Here is a 26918-nt window from a genome sequence, read left to right as displayed (position 1 = left end):
AATAGAAGACCCGGTCTTATTTTTGGGGAAACGCGGGTATGTAACTATTGCTTCTGCTAGATAGGATAGGGCCGCACGTACGTCAAGAGATCATGGGACGTGTATTTAGCAAAGCAGTTATGTTCATGAGTTAAGATGGGGGACAGAAGATGGATTAAGGGGGGTTTTGAAAGCGAGTTAGGTGTTATTTGGTAAAACAGAAAAGTTAAAGTTAGCTAGACTTGGGGGTTCGGGACATCCATTCTTGTGTTTGCTGGATTTTTTCTTTTGGACCCTGGCTTGGAAACGTCTCATGAGCCACTTCCAATGTCTTCCCCGACTTATCGTTATCAATAGCATCAATCTCGTATGTAGGTCAACAGTCTCGATTTTGGTGAACCAAAAGGAACAGCCTAGCAAAACCTTGCTCCAAAGTAGGCGTCTGGGGCGTTTTTGGAATTGGGCTTTATTTTGGGTTGTAAAAATTGATGAGTACGGAACCTTTATTAGTAAATACACAACCCACACCTTCTTCCTAACGGCAGCACACACGTGGACTTCAATAATGGCCGCCGATCGGCAAAGTGGCACTAATTTCCCACTGTAGGAGAAGTGCTGGAGCCACTTTTCTCTAGGACCAGACAAGATGTTGTCAGTCATGAGTAAAAAAATAATTCAGAGCAATGTGAAATTCCAGTGAGTCAATGCTCTACTTGTATTCAGCACCTCCTTCACAAAAACAGCTCTTTACTATGTTATTACTTAAAGCAGATTGCAGATGGTGACCGGTTTCAGAATGAGTGGTCCCGTAAAGCCCCCCTGAGGGCAGGATGCATATAGAGAAGACGTCCTACCTCCCCGGGACCGCTCGTGGACATTCCTCTGTAGCTCTTCCTCCTCCAGTTGTTGTAATTGTTTGGCAATTTCCTAAAAGAGAAACGGGAATGTAAAAAGGAGAGGAAAAAGAAAATGGTGACATTTCAATTACTGGAAATTAGTTTAGACCCTTGGGCACCAGTGAAATTAAGGGAAACCCCTATTGTAGAGATGAAGCACTGCCTGCAGGGGGCGACTCCACTGCCAGACCCATAGAAGAAAGATTTGCAGCAATCTTATACATGTTTGGAGAATAAATGCAAACTCCCCTTGTGGCTGCTCTGATGATCTGCAGCCATTTTTAATTTTAAAAAGGGAACCTGTCTGCACCTTTACACCCCCAAATGATTAATATGCCTGTGTAGCCCTTTAAAAGGGAGCCAAAATTTGGCACCCAGGGGGCAGGGGGTTAACCTTACTCGTCACCAGGCCGGTGATGTCGGTTTCGGCGATGTCATGGGCGGCCCTGCCAGGCTTCGTGCCCCGAGGTGTCCACAATTAAAGGGGGATAGGAGGTGGATGTTTGTTGTGATGCCACTTGTGGTACGCGGCCAGGGATTAGCCGCCGCTGCTGCCGCTGTCCTCCGGGGCGTATGGTAATAGCAGCTAAGATGGTATCGCTCTCCACAGGTGGAGCAGGCCCTGGGGAGGATGATGATGGTGGGGTGGGGGGGGGGAGAATTGTAGTGGCGGTTGCCGCCGAAGCACCGGTAATGAGAGTCCGAGTCGGCTGCTGCGGTTCCAGGTGTTTTTATTCACTCAAATGCCGCTCGTCCGGGTAGTACCGGTCACCTGCTGTAATGGGCCCAGTCGACCTCAGATAAGTTGGAAAAAGCCACCGGTGTTTGCAAAGTGTCCTTTCTAAGAGTTGCCCCTCCAGTAATGAGGAACCCGGGCTGAGCGTTTCCGCTCCAAGCCTCAGGCCCCGTGAAAGAAGAAAAAGGATGAAGTTGATGGTGGTGTCGTGTCACCAGAACTGATGTCCCAGCTAGACTGACTGAGGATTGTGTAAGGTTGCTCCTACTTCTACCCCAAGTGGAACCCGACCCTCAGGTGGTTGTCCTAGTGACCGGGAAGTCCCACGCTTCGTGATGGCCAACCCCCTGCCTACCCTAGTCCAGCTCCCCAGTGAGAAGACTCCTAAGCTGTATGTAAAATGTGAATGTGGAACACCGGTGATTAACGCCCTCCTTACCCGAGGCGAATACAGCACCTTAAATAAGGTGCAGTATTCTGTGGCGACTGGAGCCGCAGGGGCGCCACAAATGAATCTCTTTATGACACTAAAGTATTGATCCATCAGCAATAGAAAAAAAAATATCCCAATTTGAAGGCCAGCCTGGAAGTGCAATGGAGTGTGATGATGCACTTACAGCTGCTGACTTTCCTGTATTGCTTAACGAATGTCACCCTCCTCTGGCTGATTGACAAAGCAGTGGCTAGTGCACCAGAGAAAATGACCTGTGACAAACCAGTGACTACTGCACCAGAGCAAATGACCTATTAGCCCGGGGAAGGGTGCTGCTTGGTCAGGAGTATAGTGGAGACTGAGGAGCTGTAAGTGCATCACCACACCTCGATGCACTTCCAGACTGAACGTCAAAATACATATGCTCGCTACAAGAGCAGCACTTTGGAGTCATAAAAGCATTGATTAGCCTATCTTTATGGGGCTACACAGTTATACAAATGGTTTGGGAAGGTAAAGGCTTCTTACAGGTTCCAAAGGTTTCCAATCGGTGGCTCTGCAGCTGCTGTAAAGCTACAAAGTCTACATCTGGACCTCCCGAGACTTATAGGGTTGCTTCCCTAGATATTACACAACATACTCAGTTAATGGGACTTCCCTATAAGAACATGTGTGACAGCTTCAATAAAATAAAGCGAAAACAAAAGTCAGACCGGTTTCCTTGATGTCTATAATGTAATATAATCACCCCCCTGCAGCACCAGGGAAGGGTGATACACATGAATAGGGTTACAGTAGAATTAGTGGGTGTGAAAATTGTGGCTTTTCCCATTTTTTATGTATTGTATGCCCCTCTCTAAACAAAGCCATATAATGAGTGTTGTACAGCGATCGTCATAAACATCTCATAAAAATTCCCCGAGCTTATATAATCTGACTGTTATGTCACAGCAGTAAGTAGAGAGGCTGGAGATTAATCACTTTTCACTTCTTCTTAGTTACTATTATTATAAAAGACATATCCTCTGGATACAGTAAATAAATCGTGTATATAAATCACTTATACTGCACGGATTAGGAGTTAGATCCTGTATTATACTCCAGAGCTGCACTCACTATTCTGCTGGTGCAGCCACTGTGTACATTACATTACTTATCCTGTACTGATCCCAAGTTACATCCTGTATTATACTGCAGAGCTGCACTCACTATTCTGCTGGTGGAGTCGCTGTGTACATACATTACATTACTTATCATGCACTGACCCTGTGTAACATCCTGTATTATACTCCAGAGCTGCACTCACTATTCTACTGGTGGAGTCACTGTGTACATACATTACTGATCCTGAGTCACATCCTGTATTATACTCCAGAGCTGCAGTCACTATTCTGCTGGTGCAGTCACTGGGTACATACAGTTAGGTCCAGAAATATTTGGTCAGTGACACAATTTTCGCGAGTTGGGCTCTGCATGCCACCACATTGGATTTGAAATGAAACCTCTACAACAGAATTCAAGTGCAGATTGTAACGTTTAATTTGAAGGTTTGAACAAAAATATCTGATAGAAATTGTAGGAATTGTACACATTTCTTTACAAACACTCCACATTTTAGGAGGTCAAAAGTAATTGGACAAATAAACAAAACCCAAACAAAATATTTTTATTTTCAATATTTTGTTGCGAATCCTTTGGAGGCAATCACTGCCTTAAGTCTGGAACCCATGGACATCACCAAACGCTGGGTTTCCTCCTTCTTAATGCTTTGCCAGGCCTTTACAGCCGCAGCCTTCAGGTCTTGCTTGTTTGTGGCTCTTTCTGTCTTAAGTCTGGATTTGAGCAAGTGAAATGCATGCTCAATTGGGTTAAGATCTGGTGATTGACTTGGCCATTGCAGAATGTTCCACTTTTTTGCACTCATGAACTCCTGGGTAGCTTTGGCTGTATGCTTGGGGTCATTGTCCATCTGTACTATGAAGCGCCGTCCGATCAACTTTGCGGCATTTGGCTGAATCTGGGCTGAAAGTATATCCCGGTACACTTCAGAATTCATCCGGCTACTCTTGTCTGCTGTTATGTCATCAATAAACACAAGTGACCCAGTGCCATTGAAAGCCATGCATGCCCATGCCATCACGTTGCCTCCACCATGTTTTACAGAGGATGTGGTGTGCCTTGGATCATGTGCCGTTCCCTTTCTTCTCCAAACTTTTTTCTTCCCATCATTCTGGTACAGGTTGATCTTGGTCTCATCTGTCCATAGAATACTTTTCCAGAACTGAGCTGGCTTCATGAGGTGTTTTTCAGCAAATGTGACTCTGGCCTGTCTATTTTTGGAATTGATGAATGGTTTGCATCTAGATGTGAACCCTTTGTATTTACTTTCATGGAGTCTTCTCTTTACTGTTGACTTAGAGACAGATACACCTACTTCACTGAGAGTGTTCTGGACTTCAGTTGATGTTGTGAACGGGTTCTTCTTCACCAAAGAAAGTATGCGGCGATCATCCACCACTGTTGTCATCCGTGGACGCCCAGGCCTTTTTGAGTTCCCAAGCTCACCAGTCAATTCCTTTTTTCTCAGAATGTACCCGACTGTTGATTTTGCTACTCCAAGCATGTCTGCTATCTCTCTGATGGATTTTTTCTTTTTTTTCAGCCTCAGGATGTTCTGCTTCACCTCAATTGAGAGTTCCTTAGACCGCATGTTGTCTGGTCACAGCAACAACTTCCAAATGCAAAACCACACACCTGTAATCAACCCCAGACCTTTTAACTACTTCATTGATTACAGGTTAACGAGGGAGACGCCTTCAGAGTTAATTGCAGCCCTTAGAGTCCCTTGTCCAATTACTTTTGGTCCCTTGAAAAAGAGGAGGCTATGCATTACAGAGCTATGATTCCTAAACCCTTTCTCCGATTTGGATGTGAAAACTCTCATATTGCAGCTGGGAGTGTGCACTTTCAGCCCATATTATATATATAATTGTATTTCTGAACATGTGTTTGTAAACAGCTAAAATAACAAAACTTGTGTCACTGTCCAAATATTTCTGGCCCTGACTGTACATTACATTACTTATCCTGTGCTGATCCCGTGTCACATCCTGTATTATACTCCAGAGCTGCACTCACCATTACATTACACATACATTATTTATTCTGTACTGATCATGAGTTATAACCTGTATTATACACTGAAAACTGCAGTATTTTGATTGTAGCTTTGAAGTTAAAATATAATTTGTCAAAAGTAAAGCAGCCCGTTCATGGGATAGGTCAATATTACATCAGGTGGGAGGCTGACAAATGGTACTCCCCAACAATCAGCTGTACTCCATGCCAGTGATGGGTGGACGTAAACAGTTGTGGAGATGAGCAGCACAGCTTTGTCATCAGTGTTGTGGCCACTGCTGGGTACTGCAGCCACTACACAGCTCACAGTGCTGCTCATCTCCACAGCTCTTCCATCTGGCATCAAGTACAGCTGACCGGTGGGAGTGCCGAGCGTCAGACCCCTACTGATCTTGTACTGATGACCTGTCCTGAGGATAGACACTCAAACTATGGCTAGATATGGAAAAAATGTAGGATTGGCTCTCGCTGTCCTTTGGTAAGTAATAGGTGTGTGGTAAGTTAGAAAACCTCTTAGAAAGAAAGATCATCCATATACCACTGTTACCTATTGGTTACTGCTCCAGGAGGAGTTGGAATTGGAGGAGAGTTCCATTTTTTAGCTTAACTATAACCACCAATCATTAATCACCATCATCCATCCTCATCATCTCTATGTATATCATCTCCTGTCTCCTTGAGCACCCATATCTTGTTCTTATTTTTTTTCTCTCCATCATAAATTATGGTCAACACTCTAGATCCAGTATTTTGAATGGTCAAAGGAAGCCAAAGGCAATCCAAAAGTCAATCTCATCCACAGGACACGTGTGTAGTATGAAGCAAGGTTCATGGACACGTAATGATTGATATCGTGTTCTTCATTGGGTCATTTTAAAGCTCAATTTCAGATCCAGAATGATTAATAAGGTGGCCGAAGACTTGAATCGCTGAGGTTTTGGTCTCTACGGGACCTTATACAAGGTGGTGTTCTGGTTGGGTTGGAGTAATGTGAGAAGGTCTGGTGCTGCTGATGCTCAAAGCACTTGATCCTTTTTAGATAGCCAAAATACCACTGTGGCTAAGTTCTGGGGTAGTCCAATATAGACCTATTGTCCTCAAAATCTGTAAATTACATTATGCCAATAGAGAACTTTGCTTCACCTGAATACGAGGGTCATTCACAATAATTTCTTGTGGTTCCTGTGTATTACTACTCTAAAGATAGATGACCAAAATAAAAGCAGTGGAACAACCCATGTAGAGGACCACCTGGTTGATTCCCCAAAGGTACTTTTTGAATCCGTTTTTTTGAGGGGCTCCAAGTGGAGCCCCTACTAAGACATCCATATACCGAAAAAGAAGTCTCCAATGCACAGAACTTGAGGTTTAATGAGTGGTGTGGATCTATTAGACACCCAACCTACTCACTGTGTACAGTATGACTGATTAGATCAGCTAATCGTCAAAATCAGCTTCAGTAAATGTGGTAACGGATTTTCTCATCTTTAGCAAGTAATACGCCCTGTAGGCGAGTCACGGAACTTATTTAAAGGTCATTAAGACAAAAAAAAGTGACCTCTTATGGTTGTCAAGTTGTTAGGTCTATAGAAACACGTTCTCTTCCTCTATTACTTACATAGACCAGTAAAGATGGGGGAATCCATTGAGTCTTCATAAAAGGACAGAAAAATACAAAGAACAGACCTGGGAGAAAATCTGCAGTGCACCACTGATGAGATCACACTAGAGAGGTGACATGTCAGAGCAACCCAAAACTGGATGGCGTCTAATTAATTGAAGGAAGGGGGCGGCCTGGGCCGCATGTGCGCCGTTCTCCTTCACCAAGGAGACTGTGTGTGGATGTGGCTTCGGGTGGGTTGCATGACACTTACTTGCTGCTTCGGGCTGGTGCTCATCACCCCAGCTGCCATTCATCAACGTAGACGGGTAGTGAGACACGCAACATCAAAGTTTACTTAGCCAACCAGATTTTTGTTTACTTTTATTCTTAATGCTTTTACGACAGACATAGCCTTCTATTCTCTCTCTGTGGGGTACTATTCTCACTTCTGTTCCCAGCTATCTCGGAACTCATTCTCAATACTCTGGGGTCTGTGCCTCCTTCACCCTAATACCGCACACCTTCGTCCATATCTGGACCCCGGAGGCTCTCTAGCCATACGAGTCTCTAAGCCCTTTAAGGTGAGCCATAGGCTCCGGTCCTCCAGAGGATACCTCAAGGATCACTGACTGTCCCTAGCACTGAGACCACATGCTCTCGCTCTTGACCCCACTTCTTGAATACTCTCCTACGGAGCTCCCTTTCTTAGACATTTGCCTTGCCACGACTCCCATTCACTACCTTAACCCAATCATATCTAACATCTCTTCTAAAACTCGCTCTACCGTTGACCTAACCCGATCACTAGATGGAAGAATTTGGCAAACTAGTCTACAGTCCTAACTCTGCTACATACAAAATCTGTTCTCTAAAAAGACCACTTAGATACTAACGCATGCATTTATATTGTTTAAAAGTATGCACAAGACACAACATATTTAAGTCATGGGGCACTGCCCACCTATTACACAACCACAGTGCATCCAACCTTCAGCTAGAGAACCCATCTTGTGTCCTCTATTCTCATGTCCTGCTATGGCATTTTTGGCTTCTTTGATTCACACACTCAGGACAATGGGACAGCAAAAGACCACAATGGCTTTAGCTCTGGTGGGCTCAGGCCTTTCATGGATTATATGAAGGGAAAATTATCTGAAATGTCTGGCAGGCTGACACTTCCCCGGTAAAAATATATATTTCTTTTTTACCAGGGGTCGTATAAATGGATTGTGATTGCTAAAGGCAAAAGTTTGGCTGTAGTGAAGCAAAATCCCCCCAAAAAATAAAAAGTTAACGGCAGTGGAAAGGACATGCCAGTCTGGAGTGGATTGGTTTAGACTTAAACATCCAAAATTTGTTGTTGGTGACAAAAAGTTAAACTGTAATAAACATGAAGAAGCGGACAGAAGAACAGAAGACAAAAAAAGAAGGAATTTTGGAGATTTTAGTCGATATAGAAAGAAAATATTGGTGTTCTTCATCTTTAGGGGTTTGAAGTGACTATCGACGATTGAATTGACGACCGTCACCTATTTTATGGTTAACACTTCTTATGGGTCCATATTAGAGCATGCATATAAACACCCACATTTCACATGTTGGGATCTATTAAGGACCTGTCTGATCGAAGTCCCTTAAAAGAGGAACTGTCAAAAAAAAAAAAAAAAGTTCAATCCTCTGCACAAATCTCTGAGCTCCTGATTGTGTTGCTTTTTTCCCCATTTTGCGCTGTGGTTCTATTATAAAAGATATTCACATTTGTTTCTTCTGGTGGGCAGTATGTCACATTTCTGCTTGTAGTTCATCTGGGCGTTTCTTCAGAGTCTCCTCCGGGGCGGACACTTTCACCCTGCCTCACAGCTCAGCAGCGAATAAGACTGCTAGGATCTGCTGGTGAGCTATGATTGGCAGAATCCAGAAAGGAGTGATAAAAGCACACGCCCAAGAGGATACTCTGAAGAAACGCCCAGTGGGGCTGTCAGCAGAGATTTCACATACTACCCTCCAAAAGCAATAAATATGAATATCTTTACAATGGAGTGACACAGCACAAAAGTAGAGCTCCAAGTTTTGTTGTTTTTTTTTTTACTAAATATTGTCTTTTTTTTTTTAAGCAAGTGACAGCATTTATTTAAAGTTAGCTGTACTTGAGATTTCTGACTTCTAACTAACTTTCACAGTTGGAGAGATGTCATTTTGGATGACAATTTCATAAGTTAAAACATCAAATTGACAACTAGGACCTCTGCCTTTATCGGTTATCTGGACGTCAAGTGATAAAGTGAAAATCTGTCACTGTGCACAAATTACTTATCAAATCTTACGAGCAACACTGTATCAATATTACTGAATTGTTTTTTTTAACATATGGAGTTATTTTTTCCAAGGATTTTTTTTTTTTTTGCTCATTTTTGTGTAGTGTGGAGTGGTGCTGTAAATGAAAGTCCCGTGCCTTCTATCCGATACTCACTCGCCGCCGTCTTCATCTTTTTCCAACGTCGCTCCGGTCAGTCTCCGTACATCACAATGAGATACAAGTCTATGTGAGCCTCGTTCTGGCTCTCAGACATATTAAAACGCTTGTAACATAACTTTTGACTTCCAGCCAGGGAAAGGTTACGTGCACAATGTGGCGCCGCCAGATCGCAGCAACGCCAAAAAAAAAGGGTGAAGCTGTCAGAGGGTAGGTATAAGACCAGGAGCAGGTGGTTTAGATTTAATGCACCACTCCAGTGCTGGAAAAAAAATAAAAATGGTGGAGTGGTACTTTAACAAAGGTTGCATACCCCTGCTGTAGAGCAAGTCATCCTATTAGTCTGGGGTGGATACCCCCTATAATTAGGATAAAAGGCATTTGTCATGCTCTGCTTAATCACCCCATGAGTTAAATGCTTTATCATACTACTTTGTAAGTGATGACTTGTACATATGAGGAAGGGACAAAATTATCTTCTGCTTCTGAAGCTTCCTTTTTTTGGCAATAGGTCATATAATCATATAATCAAGTTGTCCTTTAACATATTAAAAGAGGAAACTGCAATTTCACGGGTACAAACGAGCCACATTAAAAAGAGATTGTGTGTGTTAGAGAAGATAAAAATGAGAAAGTGAGAAAACAGTTATGGAACGTCATCTTAAGGGGACAGTTCACTTTATATATAGCCGCCTACCAGGTCCCTGTAGTTCCGCCAGTGTCCACGGCCAATCTCCTGCTTCCTCTTCTAGCAGGGGAAAACAATGGACAACTGCAGTCAATAAGTGGGTACCAATCAGCTAAAACCTTCACCTTCCATTTGAGCAAGAATAAAAACTCTATTCCAGCTCGGATGGAATGTGAAGTTTGTAGCCAATAAATAGCTGCCGATTGTCTGTAGTGGTCACTCGTCATCACCTGCTTGAAAAGGAAACCAAGAGACAGATAGTGTACAAAAGGCAGCAGTATAGTAGGGGACAACCCATGAACTCTGGCCAAGGTTCTACTCTGGCCAAGGTTCTACTGGGGAACTTTGGATTACATGAACGTTAATTTGCCAACAATATTTCCTCATAGCAGTGATTTTTATCAGCAGGATAATGTCCCTGCCACACTGCAAAAATTGTCCAAAACTTCTTTGAAAGACTTGACCAGTTCAAGAATTTGACTTTGTCCCCAAACTCCCCAGTTCTCCATCCAATCGAGCACCTGTGGATTGTGCAGGGGAAAAAACATATCAGAGCCATTAACTTCAATAGGACACGTCACCGGGTCAAAAGTAACACATTTTTTTTCCTTTTCTTTTATTCCTGTGGCTCCCCTGAGGATTCTATTTTTTAACGGGGGGAAATCCGACATACAGCTCCCTAGATATGGATCTTTTTATTTAGTGGCAATTTTATACTTTTTATAAGAGGGCACGGTTCCCAGCCTAATAAAGCAGAGTAGCCTAAAGACACACCCCTGAGGATCCTGTGAGCAACACCCCCTTGGTAAAGACCACAAAACCATTTAATAAAAAAGGACTATATCTCTGGAAACATATTGCAAATGAAAAAAAAAAGAAAAAAAAGAAACACACTTGGGGGATCAAAACTTAGAAACTGTTCACTTTTGACTTAGTGACAGGTTTCCTTGCAATGATCCAATCACGACATCTTGGTGCCAGATTCCTTCACAGGTCTTGTTATGGAGTCTGAGCTTTAATGGGTTGGAGTGGTTTTTTAGGCACGGTCTGTGCATTATATATTTAAATAAAATAATGGAAAAAAAAATTTCTCCCACTAGTGATGGCTGCAGACAGTCAAGAATATTATTTCAACCGTATGTCAGGAAGGGAATCTGGAGCTTTTGATCAATAAGAACAAAACCTATAAAGATATAGTAAGGAATGAAGAATTTAATTTTTTTTCTAGAATAGTGTTTCTTCATTGTTTACTATATCTTTGTAGAAGAAAAGTTATGAAATATCTGAAGAGACCACACAAGAAAAGGAAGAACTTCCCTTGAGGTTATCTAAGGGTAGGCTGTAAGCTCATCACATGCAGCTCACATGTAGGCAATGGATGATTATTGAAAAGAAAAAAAAATCCCAGACAACTATTACAATATTTTCCAGTGAATATCACGTGAATGAATGTGTAGATATTCTAGGAATAGAAAGTAGCTTTTTTTTTTTCCCCTCAAAACCATGGATGATTCATTGACGACTATGGTAGAGTGTGGTGAGCATGCTCTGTCACATGTGCAGAGGTCACAATACAGGGAGGAGGGAGGAAGAGCAGAGATGTTCCCATCATTTATAGTCAATGGTGTGAGCTTGTACCACCTGCCTTTAAGTTTTTACTAGAAGTGATGCATCTTGTTCTTACGCTGTAGGATGCATATATGTCCATAGGCATGTCAGAAGACCTTGCTGGCCAATAAGCAGAGCTGTTCCAGCAATTTTGGCGCCGCTGTCCCTCAAAAGTGATGTGATCAATTGTGTGCTATCATGTTCTATCATGTTCCGCAAATGTGCGGTTGCTCTTTGGCTGCAGCTCCTCAATATTCCTTCACGGAGGACATCCGCTCTTGCCAAACAGCAATGGCTGGTCCTTGTCAGCAGCCTCACTGTCGGCAGCCGTCATGTGACAAGTCAAATCACTTCTCCGTGAACAGCGGCACCAACAATACTGGAACTGCACCGCTGCACGAGGTGAGTGTATACTGTTATTTTAATTGACATCTTGAGTCAATTAAGCTGGGGTTGTTCAGTAGTGGTCCTGTTACTACAATATATCAAAGACCAATCAATTCAGTAGAAGTCATGGGACACTCAACCTTCAGTGTAAGATTTATTGTTCAAAATGAGGTAACACGAGCAAGTAACAGCAAGGGAGGGGGAGCGCTCCGTGACTTTTACCTTTTTGGAATCTGCACCTAATCCTGGGACTACACACGGAGAGAGCACCGCCGGTCCCAGCAAGACAGACTCGAGAGGACCTCTGTAAGGACACCTCCTCCTGTTTGCAGTGTGGTGCCGCCATCTAGTGCATTTTCTTTTTTCCTTGCTGAACGATCCAATCAATTCAGTGTCACACTGACTCTGGAGATTCAGCACTTCCCTATAAAAGTTACTTAAACCTTTGAATTATTGACAAACTACCATTCCCATTACCAACATGCTTTAGCGAAAAAGTAGTGCACCACAATCAGGTTAGATCTTTTTCTACCCATATGTGTTACGAGCTGTGAACTCGGACCTCCTATTCCTTTGATGTAAAATCCTAAAACAGCCGCTGCTTTCCCTGCCTCAGCTTTCATATTGGCTGCGATAGTCCTCCATGATTGACTGCCATAGACCACACTAACTCCTTTTTGTTAGTTCTGCCCTTTAAACATCTGAAAAGGATTAGATCACAACGTTACGCATAGAACAATGGATGTCAAGGGTTTTTTTTTTTAGATCTTGGTTCAAGATTTTTAACAGGGTAGAGTAATTTGTCTATGAGGGGCTGCTGATGGGTCTTTGACTTTACCCAGAAAGAAACGAGATAGGATGATGAAATTTTACATTTATTCCACATACTCTCCACTGATGTCATCACACTTCTTACATCTGTATTCCAAGTTCTGTAATCCTAGCAAAAAGAAGGATTTTGGTTGTGCCTCAAACCAGGCATCTGTAGCAGGCATGGCATCAAAAATGGTGTGAAATTTGGTACCTTTAAGATGTTTCTTCAGGTTAGGAAACAGATGATAGTCGGAGGGAGCTAGATCTGGTGATTAAGGTGGGTGGTCAACCAGCTGGAAGCCCAGCCCTGCCAGTTTTGCCGGGGTCGCTTCTGTAGTATGAGCGTTGTCTTGCAGGAACAAAATTCTTTTGGACAGCTTGCCGCACCTTTTGGCCTTCAGAGCTGCCTTCAATTGGTCCAAAAGTTCAATGTAATACCTTGTATTGATGGTGGAACCCTTTTGAAGGTAGTCCACTAGCAGCACGCCCTCCTTATCCCAGAACACAGTTGACATCATCTTAGTGACAGATTTTTGCACCCTGAACTTTTTTGGACAAAGAAAACCCCTGTGCCTCTACTCTTGACTGCTCCTTGTTTTCAGGGTCATACAAATAAATCCAGGTCTCATCCATAGTGACCAGTCGATCCAGGAAGTTCTTATCAGTCCAGAAACGCTGACAAATGGACGGGGAAGTTTTCACTCGCATGCTTCTCTGATCTGTTGTCAAACATTTGGGGACCCACTTTGTAGATCGCTTCCTCATGTCCAAATGTTCATGCATAATAACACAACCACGGTCACGGGGAAATCCACATGATGTCTGCTATTGCTTTAGCTGATATTCCGCTATTCTCCAGTATGAGGTTGTGCACAGCATCGACGATCATCTGAACAACAACCACTCTTGGTCGTCCAGGACGTTCCTCATCATTGGTGCTGAAGTGGCTCATTTAAAATTTGGCAACCCAGTTCTTAACTGTGGAACATGAAGGGCATTGATCCCCCAATGCCTGCGACATATCACCATGAATATCCTTTGTGGACTTCCCTTGCAGAAACAAAAATTTTAATCACTCCTCTGCTCTCAGTTGCTGTGAACATCGCAATAGACTCCGCCATATAGTTTTCCTGTTTGTGTAGAACACTGTTGCCATAAGCAAACACAAAATTTTGAAAACATATTAGACACATAAGGATTTCATGTGATGTAACATTCATTACCATAGAAAAAAAAAATCACAGAGCCAAAGACTTGACTTAGCAGCCCCTCGTATAACTAATAAAAAAATGACAAAAAATAAAATGTAAAATAGTGAGAGTTGTGAACAGCTAACTAGCGCCCTCTAGAGGTTTTAACTGTTACTACATATCTTAGGTTACGTTTTCATCTCCATTCTTAAGTTTCTCTTTCATTTGTGGGGGTAGGTTTAAAATTTTAAAAAGATTGAAGAGGCAGCAAGCTGCTAAGCCACAGACCAGACCAAAGGAAAGGTGAGTGAGCGGAAAGATACCACAGTCTCTGACAAGTTAAAGCCCCCTAGAACAACTGAAAAGATCTACTGAGGCATTCTGGAGTCTACATGAGCACTTCTGGTCTGTGTCACATGCAGTGTTGCATAAAAACCTTGTGTGGACTTCCAATCAACTGATACCTTAATGTTGGCACACATGGCGATAAATGGCACTAACCAAACCCAGTAGGAAACAGAGATTGATGAAGTTAGTGCTGTACATTTACATAACATCTACTTCCCTTTCAGTCACATAGAAATGGCGGTTATAAAGACATTCACATGTGCAAACATGTATGTGGTCACCTACATATACAATGACAATTCTGCACACCTAAGAATGAAGCTGCCGGCCGGGGCAGACCCAAACTCCAGCTCCCGGCGGGGGCAGACCCAAACTCCAGATCCCGGCGGGGGCAGACCCAAACTACAGCTCCCGGCGGGGGCAGCCTCAGGCTTTAGGTCTCAGCGGGGGCAGCCTCAGGCTTTAGGTCTCAGCGGGGGCAGCCTCAGGCTTTAGGTCTCAGCGGGGGCAGCCTCAGGCTTTAGGTCTCAGCGGAGGGCAGCCTCAGGCTTTAGGTCTCAGCGGAGGGCAGCCTCAGGCTTTAGGTCTCAGCGGAGGGCAGCCTCAGGCTTTAGGTCTCAGCGGAGGGCAGCCTCAGGCTTTAGGTCTCAGCGGAGGGCAGCCTCAGGCTTTAGGTCTCAGCGGAGGGCAGCCTCAGGCTTTAGGTCTCAGCGGAGGGCAGCCTCAGGCTTTAGGTCTCAGCGGGGGCAGCCTCAGGCTTTAGGTCTCAGCGGGGGCAGCCTCAGGCTTTAGGTCTCAGCGGAGGGCAGCCTCAGGCTTTAGGTCTCAGCGGAGGGCAGCCTCAGGCTTTAGGTCTCAGCGGAGGGCAGCCTCAGGCTTTAGGTCTCAGTGGAGGGCAGCCTCAGGCTTTAGGTCTCAGCGGAGGGCAGCCTCAGGCTTTAGGTCTCAGCGGGGGCAGCCTCAGGCTTTAGGTCTCAGCGGAGGGCAGCCTCAGGCTTTAGGTCTCAGCGGAGGGCAGCCTCAGTCCTCTAATACAAAGTCATCCTATCTCAGCTTAGAAGAAAGACAGTAAAATATGATTTATTAATGTGTAATCCGCAGGAAAAACCCTTTAATATTCTTGTAAGGCTCCTTTTGTTTTCTTTTTTTTTTTTTTTTTTTTAACTTTAAAGCTCTGAGTCTACCCCAATTAACACAGTCTCACTGTACTCCTACTGATGACACTATTTTAGCAAAAATACGACTGTTGTGACCTCACACTTCCTGTGTTTGTTCGTAGAAGCTGAAAAGTCCAAACACCCCCGGGGGAATTTTAGAGTGACCTTTGCAATTTGCAAAAGGTGCACATTTAATATTACAAAATGAGATTTTTATGGGGCAAAATGAAAGCAAAAACACCATGTAATTGTACATCTGACACACTGGAAATTCCCCCGTCGTTGTCTGCAGTTGGTTAATAGTGCTTTATCTAGACAATTGTATAGTATTTACGTTGTGTTTATGTAGGTCATATGGCAGGTGGGACGGAGGGGAGGGGGGGGGACGCGTGGGGGGGGGTCTGTTAAAAGTAAGAAGATGATATAACAAAAGACAGAGGTAAATCCATGTATCGGGGTGCACAGGTGTAACAGTAACCTCTTGTGATATTTGGGCGTTGAGCCTCATTCATGGATCATATACATTATAGTCTATGGGGTCGTGTATTTTCACCTATTGTGTAGCCACGAAAGTAAACAGATGTCATATTTTGGTCACGGATCAAAACAACCCATATAATTACGAAGAGCAAGCGGATGGCATGAGTGTGAAAGGAGTGCTGGTCAACCCCACTGAAAGGCACCACCTGGACATTCATGAATATTGCATTATTTTGTCGGGAGTATTTGGCCACTATATGTTGGAATTATTTTGAGCACTGTATGGTGGTATATACTCTCTGTGCGATGTATGACTGTATTGGTATTCAGCCAACTGTAAGGAAGCAATATTTTTGTACACCAAATGGTCAATTGATGGAGTGGGGGGCAAAAAAACTAAACCACACAGGGCACCATCCAGGATAAGGCAAGGATAGTTGGGAGTTCTAGACCGACTGCAGGTTGCAGATCTCCGTTACATCAGAATACACCATCTCTCTAAATTTAAAAGAAGCAGACACCATCTTATTGCTCAGCAAGAAAGATCTCAAAATTCAACACATGGTAGGCAGGAGTGATAACACTAGATAATATATTAGCTATCCGATTACTTTCCAATAAACCAGTGATGACTAATAAACCACTATGTGCCCGTCCTGTTCCCCTTCTTGTAGTAATGTGCCCATCCTTGTCCCCTTCTTGTGGTATTGTCCCCATCCTGTAGTGATGTGCCCATTCTTGTCCCCATCCTGTAGTATTGTGCCCATCCTTGTCCCCTTCATGTAGTATTGTGCCCATCCTTGTCCCCATCCTGTAGTATTGTGCGCATCCTTGTCCCCATCCTGTAGTAATGTGCCCATCCTTGTCCCCATCCTGTAGTAATGTGCCCATCCTTGTCCCCATCCTGTAGTAATGTGCCCATCCTTGTCCCCATCCTGTAGTATTGTGCGCATCCTTGTCCCCATCCTGTAGTAATGTGCCCATCCTTGTCCCCATCCTGTAGTAATGTGCCCATCCTTGTCCCCATCCTGTAGTAATGTGCCCATCCTTGTCTCCATCCTGTAGTAATGTGCCCATCCTTGTCCCCATCCTGTAGTATTGTGCCCATCCTTGTCCCCATCCTGTAGTAATGTGCCCATCCTTGTCCCCATCCTGTAGTAATGTGCCCATCCTTGTCCCCATCCTGTAGTAATGTGCCCATTCTTGTCCCCATCCTGTAGTAATGTGCCCATTCTTGTCCCCATCCTGTAGTAATGTGCCCATTCTTGTTCCCATCCTGTAGTAATGTGCCCATCCTTGTCCCCATCCTGTAGTAATGTGCCCATTCTTGTCCCCATCCTGTAGTAATGTGCCCATTCTTGTTCCCATCCTGTAGTAATGTCCCCATTCTTGTCCCCATCCTGTAGTATTGTGCCCATCCTTGTCCCCATCCTGTAGTAATGTGCCCATGCTTGTTCCCATCCTGTAGTAATGCGCCCATTCTTGTTCCCATCCTGTAGTAATGTGCCCATTCTTGTCCCCATCCTGTAGTATTGTGCCCATCCTTGTCGCCATCCTGTAGTAATGTGCCCATTCTTCTTCCCATCCTGTAGTATATCCCCATCCCTGTCCCCATCCTGCAGTAATGTGCCCATTCTTGTTCCCATCCTGTAGTAATGTCCCCATTCTTGTTCCCATCCTGTAGTAATGTCCCCATCCTTGTCCCCATCCTGTAGTAATGTCCCCATTCTTGTCCCCATCCTGTAGTAATGTCCCCATCCTGTAGTAATGTCCCCATTCTTGTCCCCATCCTGTAGTAATGTGCCCATTCTTGTTTCCATCCTGTAGTAATGTACCCATCCTTGTCCCCATCCTATAGTAATGTGTCCATCCAGGTAATATATTCGCTATCTCATGACTTTCCTATAAACCAGTGATTACTATTAAATCACTCTGCTAAAGTAGTCGTCCCTACATATGTCAAATACTTTATGTTCTTGTAAAGACTCCAGCAGCTGATACTTTGGGGTGACAAAGAAACAGAAGTTGCTGCAACTTCAATGGACATAAATTGGTAAAATAATGCTAAATAATGACATGAAATAACAAATATGTATTGTATTCACATAGGTTCGTAGAAGCCGTAAAGTATGAGTAGCTCCTGCTTCTGAAACTAGCCAATCTGCATATTATGCAGGGTAGTCATTCATTTAAAGGGGATTTGTCATTTGCCATAAATAAGTCCCATCAAGCCAGTCCAACTTGTGGGGGGGGGCTTCTGGAAGCATGGGGATGAATATCGCCAGATTACCTCCGCAAATTAACAGCTACAGTGCCAAAGGTCTGCAAAGGAGCATTCTCTGACGAAAACAAAGTGTGAAGGAGAACATTATTATCTCAAGCAAAAATCATTATCTCTAACCTCGTCAATGCCTCGACTATGTTCTATTCATTCTGCAACCAATTGATAAATAAAACTAGGATTTTTCATGGAGAAGACAAAATTGTCTGGGCGACCCCAAACTTTTGAACTGGTGTGTGTGTATGTGCGTGTGCGTGTGCGTGTGCGTGTGTGTGTGTGTGTGTGTGTGTGTGTGTATATGTATTATCCCTATTATCTGTATTATGTACAGACCAAACGTTTGGACACACCTCATTCAAAGAATTTTCTTTATTTTCATGATTATGAAAATTGTAGATTCACATTGAAGGCATCAAAACTATGAATTAACACATGTGGAATGAAAAAGTTAACAAGAGAAACTTAAGAGAAAACTTGAGAGAAAAAAAAAGAAGTGTATTTTAAGACCTGGGTGCAATGAAACCAGATAATACTGCAAGACTAGAGTATTTTGACATTCAGGGGTTTGGGAAAGCTGGGAAACAATTTTTTTAGAAATTACAATGGCAGCTTATATTGGTATCTGGCAATTAACCATTACATCATAATGTAGTGATTTTGTAAGTTACAGGACAGCTAGTGTGGAATGCGCTGGGAAAGCAGGGGGCATAAGTATAATATTACATGGTGCCCATTCAAATAAATGGCCACAGTCTTGATACTTGGTGACTTTCGCCAATAGAGGAGTGTCCCAAACACCGCCCCCCCCTATTTGCATGACCTCCATACGGCTTCAGATGGAACGACTCGTAGACTGAACTTTTTTTTTTGGGACATTCTTTTGTGCAGTTCAGTGAATTCTAAAGCCACAGTTTTTCTGTAAACTAGATTTTTCAGAAATGAAGAAATGTGACGACAGTATAAAACAAGGCTGACGTCAGTGTATGGGCCCGATACAAATCGCAACTCCCAACACAACACAACATTAAACAGGTTTCACCACCGTGAGTCACCTCTCTGGTTAACCATGGTGGTTATGTAACAGTATCGGCGGCCGCTATGACTTGGCAAATGCGACTGGATTTTACATAGGAACAAAGTGAGAAAAGAATGAACAGTTAACAAAAAATGTTTTTTTTGCAACTGGTATAATATAGGTAGAAATGTACTAATATCCGCTGTACTTCCTTTCTTCAATCCTTTAACAGTCCCACGTGCTGCCGAATACTAACTGGACAAAGCCTCAAGCAACTTACGGTAAGACCCTAAGGGGCACTTTGCACACTGCGACATCGCAGGTGCGATGTCGGTGGGGTCAAATTGAAAATGACGCACTTCCGGCATCGCATGCGACATCGCAGTGTGTAAAGGCTGGATGATACGATTAACGAGCGCAAAAGCGTCGTAATCGTATCATCGGTGCAGCGTCGGCGTAATCCATGATTACGCTGACGCGACGGTCCGATGTTGTTCCTCGCTCCTGCGGCAGCACACATCGCTGTGTGTGAAGTCGCAGGAGCGAGGAACGTCTCCTACCGGCCTCACTGCGGCTTCCGTAGGATATGCGGAAGGAAGGAGGTGGGCAGGATGTTTACATCCTGCTCATCTCCGCCCCTCCGCTCTGATTGGCCGCCTGCCGTGTGACGTCGCAGTGACGCCGCACGACCCGCCCCCTTAACAAGGAGGCGGGTCGCCGGCCACAGGGACGTCGCACGGCAGGTGAGTGTGTGTGTGAAGCTGGCGTAGCGATAACGGGGGCGGGCACTATCACACTCGGCATCGCAGCATCGGCCTGCGATGTCGTAGTGTGCAAAGCCCGCCTTAGGGTACCGTCACACTTTATCGACGCTACAGCGATCCCACCAGCGATCTGACCTGGTCAGGATTGCTGGTGCGTCGCTACATGGTCGCTGGTGAGCTGTCAATCAGGCAGATCTCACCAGCAACCCGTGACCAGCCCCCAGCGACGCGTGGAAGCGATGCTGCGCTTGGTAACTAAGGTAAATATCGGGCAACCAAGCGCTTGGTTACCCGATATTTACCTTTGTTACCAGCGCACACCGCTTAGCGGTGGCTCCCTGCACACGTAGCCAGAGTACACATCGGGTTAATAAGCAAACCGCTGTGCTTATTTACCCGATGTGTACTCTGTCTACGTGTGCAGGGAGCAGGGAGCCAGCACTGGCAGCCTGAGAGCAGCGGACGCTAGTAACCAAGGTAAATATCGGGTAACCAAGCAAAGCACTTTGCTTCGTTACCCGATATTTACCTTGGTTACAGCTTACCGCAGGCTGCCGGAAGCCGGCTCCCTGCACATTCAGATCGTTGTTCTCTCACTGTCAAACACAGCGGTGTGTGCTTCACAGCGGGAGAGCAACGAGCAAAAAATGAACCAGCACTGTGTGTAACGAGCAGCGATTTCACAGCAGGGGCCAGATCGCTGCTCAGTGTCACACACAGAGAGATCGCTAATGAGGTCACTGCTGCGTCACAAAAAACGTGACTCAGCAGCGATCTCGCTATGTGAGAAGTACCCCTTAGCTTCTTTGACTGAGAATAAAATGTCAACATTGCAGTTAAGACTGACACAGAAGGACACAAGAATAATCTCGGAGCAGCATCTGAATCAAGTAGCCATAATTTACTTTTAAAACAGTACCATTTGTGGCCACTAGGTGGCAATGCAGGACACATCCAGCAGCTCGACCAGAGACCGCACGTTCTCCTTTGTGAATAGGCATGGCACAGAGGGTTAAATAGGTCTACAGTCAGGAACATCCTCACCCCACAAACAGGGCTCTTCTATGGCAGTTTTGCCAATTGTAACAATGATTTGACAGCGTCTCTAAAAAGATGCCCATGTTTTTAGGAAATAAGTATTAGTATTCTGCAAATTTCTAACTTACTGGACTCTTCTATTCCAGGTAGATATAGCGTATGCAAGAACCCCGCTTTCCCTCAGTGAATAGTAACATTTGTGCATGCATTCAGCAACTTAAAAAAAAAAAACTGAACCCCCCCAAAAAAAAAAAAAAAATAAAAAAAAAATGCCAGCCTAATATTTCTTAGAGCTGAAAGTTTTGCAAACTGATGAACATTCAGATTGCAAAATTGAAGACACCTCGGGTTGTCCCCAAAACATCCACTTTGGGTTTGGTTTTACTCACTCCACTAGATTTGCAAGAATTTCACAGAAAAACTACACAAGTGCACGTTACAAAATCAACCAACCAGTCATCACTGGGCAGCATTACTCAGTCACCGCCAGAAAAGTCGCCCTTATCTCCTTCCATCTCGACACATTTCTTACCATGCACAGCTTGGCTGAAATCACGATGAGTAGTCCGGGAAAGTTGGGCAACAGACACTTTGTCAATAAAAATGAGAGTCATATTCAAGGGACTATGTCACCAGGTTTTTGCCACCTAATCTGAGAGCAGCATAATGTAGGGTCAGAGATCCTGATTCCAGCGATGTGTCACTTAATGAGCTGCTTAATGTAGTTTTGATAAAATCAGTTTAATCAGCAGTAGATTATCATTACAGGACTACTTGGTAGTCCAGCATATTCATGAGCTCTGCATAACTGCTAGATCTGCAGCAGAGAAAACATTGATTTTATCAAAATGACCGCAAACAGCTCAGTAAGTGTCATCGATGGAATCAGGATCTCTGTCCCTACATCATGCTGCTCTCAGATGGGGGGAGCAAAATCCTGGTGACACATTCCTTTTAAGGGTTGGTGTCTGAAACAGGCAAACCTGGCAGGGTGCAATAATGATGAGAAGTATTTGGCAACAAGCGGGGTGGTACAGACGTGGGGATCTTTGTACCCCAGGGGACGCACATGAGAAATTAACCTTGGTCAAATTGGTCTTAACACAACATAAGTTGAAATTACTTTCAATGTCTCACTTCTATGGGGAGATTAGAACGGGTGAAATCTGCAAACAACCTATCTGGCTTTTGAGACAAAATTTCTTTAGTTTAAAAAAAATAAATAAATAAAAAATGGTTTAGCAATCTTTATTTTCTTTTTTTCATATCACAATCGTTACTAAAAATAGAAATTTTGCAATTTTCACAAATGGCCCCTGGGGCTTTTTCAGACAGACATCCTATTTCAGGAAACAACACATGTACCAAGTCACAATGTTCACGGATACTGTGTTTTGTATGGAAGCATCTAATGAGCGTGTGCAGGGGTCATTATAGAGGGAGTGGGAGCAGTGACAGCTGTGACATCACTTATTGTGACTGGTTGATCCGGTGTTATCAATGGTTTACAATGCTTCAACACTTCAAAAATCCTGCCTCTGATGATAAGGAAATTGCTGAAAACACTTCCTGATGGGACAGGATGCAAGAGTTTAAAAAAAGCCCCAGAGGCCAGTGTGAATATTGCAAGAATAATAATAATAATAAAAATATTATTAATAATAATAACACTTAATAATAAATAATAAGTATTATTATTAACTTTTATTATATTTTTAGTATTAATATTTATATTATTAATAATAATGTGTTAATAATAACACTTATTAATAATATAAATATTAATACTAAGAATAATAAAAAATATTAATAATAATAAAAAATAATAATAATAATAATATTATGAACATATTACAAACTGCCCCCCCCCAAATAAATCTATAAAAATTATCACATTTTTACATGTAGTGTAAGAACTGGATTTAAACAATAGCCTGGCTATACAGAGAAGATAAAAGGCCATAAAAAAAAAAAAAAACTTGTGGTGTTTGTTTTTTTTTTAATCCCCATCTATGGACCCTAGGCATATATGGCTTGCTTGGCTAATAATGGTCAATCATTTGCCGATTTGTGCTACACATTTATTTTTACTACGTCCGTGGTGCGCCAGCATAGTGTAGCATACTGGACGATTGGTCACATCATGTTGATCATACATTATCCCTAAGTGTAAGCCAACTTTAGAGGCCTAAAGCCTGAGGCTGCACTACTGAGAGATTATAATGGTCTTCCATCATGGTTTCCTTCAGTTACAGTGTAAGGCCGGGGTCACACATCCAACAGTCACGGTCCATGTACAGACTGCGACATCCCTATCGATCACAAGTCTCCTGATCCGAGGCCTCAGGCTGTTTAATTTGGGTCAGGAGACTGGTGGCCGGTCCAGTCATAACGGGCTATACTGGGATTATAAATGTCAGATGTGTGAGACCGTCCTTACTACTGAGGCCTTGGGGAAAACCATGATCATTAAATAGATGTTGGCCCACACATACATCTGACGTATACAAGCAGGGCAGAATACGGCCATTGCAGTATTTTGGCCTGTCCTCTTCTGATTTTTGGTTGTCATGGAAATGCTATGTATTACAGGTCAGCCATGTCTTCATGTAGAGAGTTCCTCAGCCATCTGTGCCCACAATATATATTAAACCGGAGTCACACTTGCAAGTGACTCATGCGAGTCTCACATCGGTATCACCCTCGCGTGGCCGCACACTCTCCTGACAGGAACGCCTGTAGGAGGAGGAGGAGGTGACACTGTTGGAGATTTATTCAAAATTGAAGGCATACAGAACCAGCATGGCTACCACAGCATCTTGCAGCGGTGTGCTATTCCATCCGGTTTGTGTTTAGTTGGACCATGATTTATTTTTCAACAGGACAATGACCCCAAACACACCTCCAGGCTGTGTAAGGGCTATTTGACTAAGAAGGAGAGTGATGGGGTGCTACACCAGATGACCTGGCCTCCACAGTCACCAGACCTGAACCCAATCGAGATGGTTTGGGGTGAGCTGGACCGCAGAGTGAAGGCAAAAGGGCCAACAAGTGCTGAGCATCTCTGGGAACTCCTTCGAGACTGTTGGAAAACCATTTCCAGTGACTACCTCTTGAAGCTCATCAAGAGAATGCCAAGAGTGTGCAAAGCAGTAATCACAGCAAAAGGTGGCTACTTAGAAGAACCTAGAATATAAGACATATTTTCAGTTGTTTCACACTTTTTTAAGTTTTTCATTCCACATGTATATAGCCATCTGAAGGGACTTTTGGCAAAGTCTTCTACACAATCTACAGCCTGCAGAGCAGAAATAAATAGGCCTCTGATTTATGATCTACTTAGCACAAAAAAAACATTAAAAATCCCACTAAAACAATGACAGGAAACCTAAGAATAATAAATAGTGCATCTCGCTCTGAAATCGGACTGATGACGTCTCCAGAACTAGAACAGAAGCGGAGGAGGCATCCGACAGCCCGGCGGCACCTCTGACCGTTTTCAAGGAGACCGGTTATTAATAGCAGAGAATGGTTGGTTATAAAAATATCCGGGATGCAGGTTGGAGGTCTCCGAATAGCACTAGACGTGCAAGCCTGAAAAACAACGGCCAGAAAATGCCCATACACAGAAGAGGCGGCCATTTTGGATTGTGACCCAATTGGCTTCATACAGCAATGGCTCCAAAAACGTGCGCCTTTGAAGTGAAAATTAAGACTTCTAAAATAGTTTGTACCAGAAAGTTTCTTTAATCCCTAATCCCCACCCTCAAATTTGCCCCCTTTCCCTACATAAGAAGGTCCAGCTCATTTAAAGTGTATGGGGGCAGAGGAAATCCCCGGCAAAGCTGGGGCAACATGAAGGAGTCGCAAGTAAAAGGGGTTGTCCATGTTTACTTGCATGCATTTATGGCCTAAACATTTGTGTAATTGTGTTTCGTAAAAAAGGTTTGCACTTTGCCATTTATAGCCTTTGCGTTGCATTGTATCTCAGGCTGCAGAAGGAGTTAACCGAGATTCCATCAGTGAGCTTATTCTGACAATCTAATGGGAGAGGTTTTAACGCATCTGTTTTTTTCTGAGCTTCTCTCATGGGCAATATCAAAAGTTAAATGTTCAGGAATAAAAAAAAAAAAAAAAAAGCTTGTAAAAGCCGAACGATGCAAACTTTTTATTGAAACTTCATTGCAAGAATGATAACTAGCGCCATATACACACACTCCGGTATAAGGGGAGAAAAAATGTCCCCAGAGATGGAGAGCCCCTTTAATTCTTCCGTTCCCTGTAGTCTCAGTAGTTATAAGAAGATGGTACAGCCAAGCAATGTGACACTTTAACCCCTTAAGAAGCCCCGGGCAACTGAACAGAAATTTCTAAGATCTCTATTTTCCAATTTGGCTGTAAAATGTCCCACTGCAGTAGAAAAATATGACATCTGTATGAAATCAGCCGGAACCTGAATGTATTTTGCACCCAATAAAGAAAAAAAAATTAAAAAAAATTAAAGGGTTTTGTTCAGCAGAAGAAATTCTGAAATTCCTCCCATCATCACCTGCGACCGCGCCGAATTCCGTGAGAGTTACAAATATTTACCTTGTGACGAAAATCACGTGACCGCGAGAGAGCTGCGCTGTGATACAAAAAATGACGGCGCCCATCATCTGCAGAACTGAAAGTCTCAGCATCCCAGCACAATGTTCTAAGAGTATAATATAGCAGCCATGAAAACTTGACATCATTTTTCGGAAATTCCATGTCTCTATTACAAGGTTTACCACTCCCAATGTGTCCATCAAGCCATGAAGACCATTTTCCCCCCAAAAAACACAGCACCACAATTTTTCCCTAGACTGTGCTTCGTGTTTCAGCTGTCAGATTTAATAAGAATGAGCTGCTATACCAGAGACTGACCCTACAGAAGAGCGAGTCAGGTTATTCGCATTGTGAAGGACTTTCTTAAAAGTGTTGAAGACCATCAAATTCCTCCTTAGATTTGGGAAGGAAAGGAGCGAATGCATGTAGGAAACTGGCACCTGCATATTCTCCTCTCCCCATTTATATAAAGCTGGACACTAGTCAGTGAGGATTGAGCAGTCAGTACCCCGACTCCAAAAGTCACCTGCTCCATCTGACCTTATGAGCTTAAGGGAGGCACTATGCAGGCATCATATGTGGGAGAATTAAACTTCGTGGGGGCATTGTGCGTGTATAAGTGCAGCGCCCCACGGGCAGGTAGTGAAGCTACTTGTTGCTGGGCCGTTTCGGGTCGAATCAGGCGATGTCACAGGGTGGCCTTGCCCGGTTCCATTGCCCTGAGGCGTGAAGTAAATGGTGGGGGAGGGAGAGACACGGGGTATTGGGAAAAGTTTGTGTGACGCCACCTGTGGTGTGCGGCCAGGGAATAGCCGCCGCTGCCGGGGTTCCTCTCCGGGGCAGGTGTTAAGGCAGCTGGGATGGTGTCGCTCCCCACAGGCGGAGCGGGCCCCAGGTGGATGATGAGGGTAGTAATGGGTCGGGTCGAGTCAGGCGATGTCACAGGGTGGCCTTGCCCGGTTCCATTGCCCTGAGGCGTGAAGTAAATGGTGGGGGGCAGGGGAGACATGGGGTATTGGGAAAAGTTTGTTGTGATGCCACCTGTGGTGTGCGGCCAGGGGATAGCCGCCGCTGCCAGGTTCCTCTCCGGGGCAGGTGTTAAGGCAGCCGGGATGGTGTCGCTCCCCACAGGCGGAGCAGGCCCCGGGTGGATGATGAGGGAAGTAATGGCCGTTGGCGTCTAAGCGCTGGGCGGCAGCGCTGGTAAGGACGAGCTAACACAGTCTCTGCAGGTTCAGGGTGTAGTTTACTCAACTTCACCTGCCAGCCCGGTCACACTGGTCACTGCCGTGATGGGTTTA

The 26918-nt window shown here is 44.0% G+C and overlaps 1 protein-coding gene across 1 annotated transcript in view; it reads right to left on the bottom strand.

Annotated features, from left to right (window-relative positions):
- Window positions 1–26918, bottom strand: part of LOC142257053 (uncharacterized) — a 124653-nt gene that overhangs the window by 26130 nt on the left and 71605 nt on the right. The window contains exon 6 of the mRNA XM_075329107.1: window positions 834–906. Within this exon, the coding sequence (XP_075185222.1) occupies window positions 834–906 (73 nt within the window). The remainder of the gene's footprint in view (window positions 1–833; window positions 907–26918) is intronic.

This window comes from Anomaloglossus baeobatrachus, chromosome 11, assembly GCF_048569485.1.
Source record: "Anomaloglossus baeobatrachus isolate aAnoBae1 chromosome 11, aAnoBae1.hap1, whole genome shotgun sequence".
Lineage (NCBI taxonomy): Eukaryota > Metazoa > Chordata > Amphibia > Anura > Aromobatidae > Anomaloglossus > Anomaloglossus baeobatrachus.
Note: the sequence above shows the minus strand (reverse complement) of the source record. Positions and strands in the feature narration are given on the sequence as shown.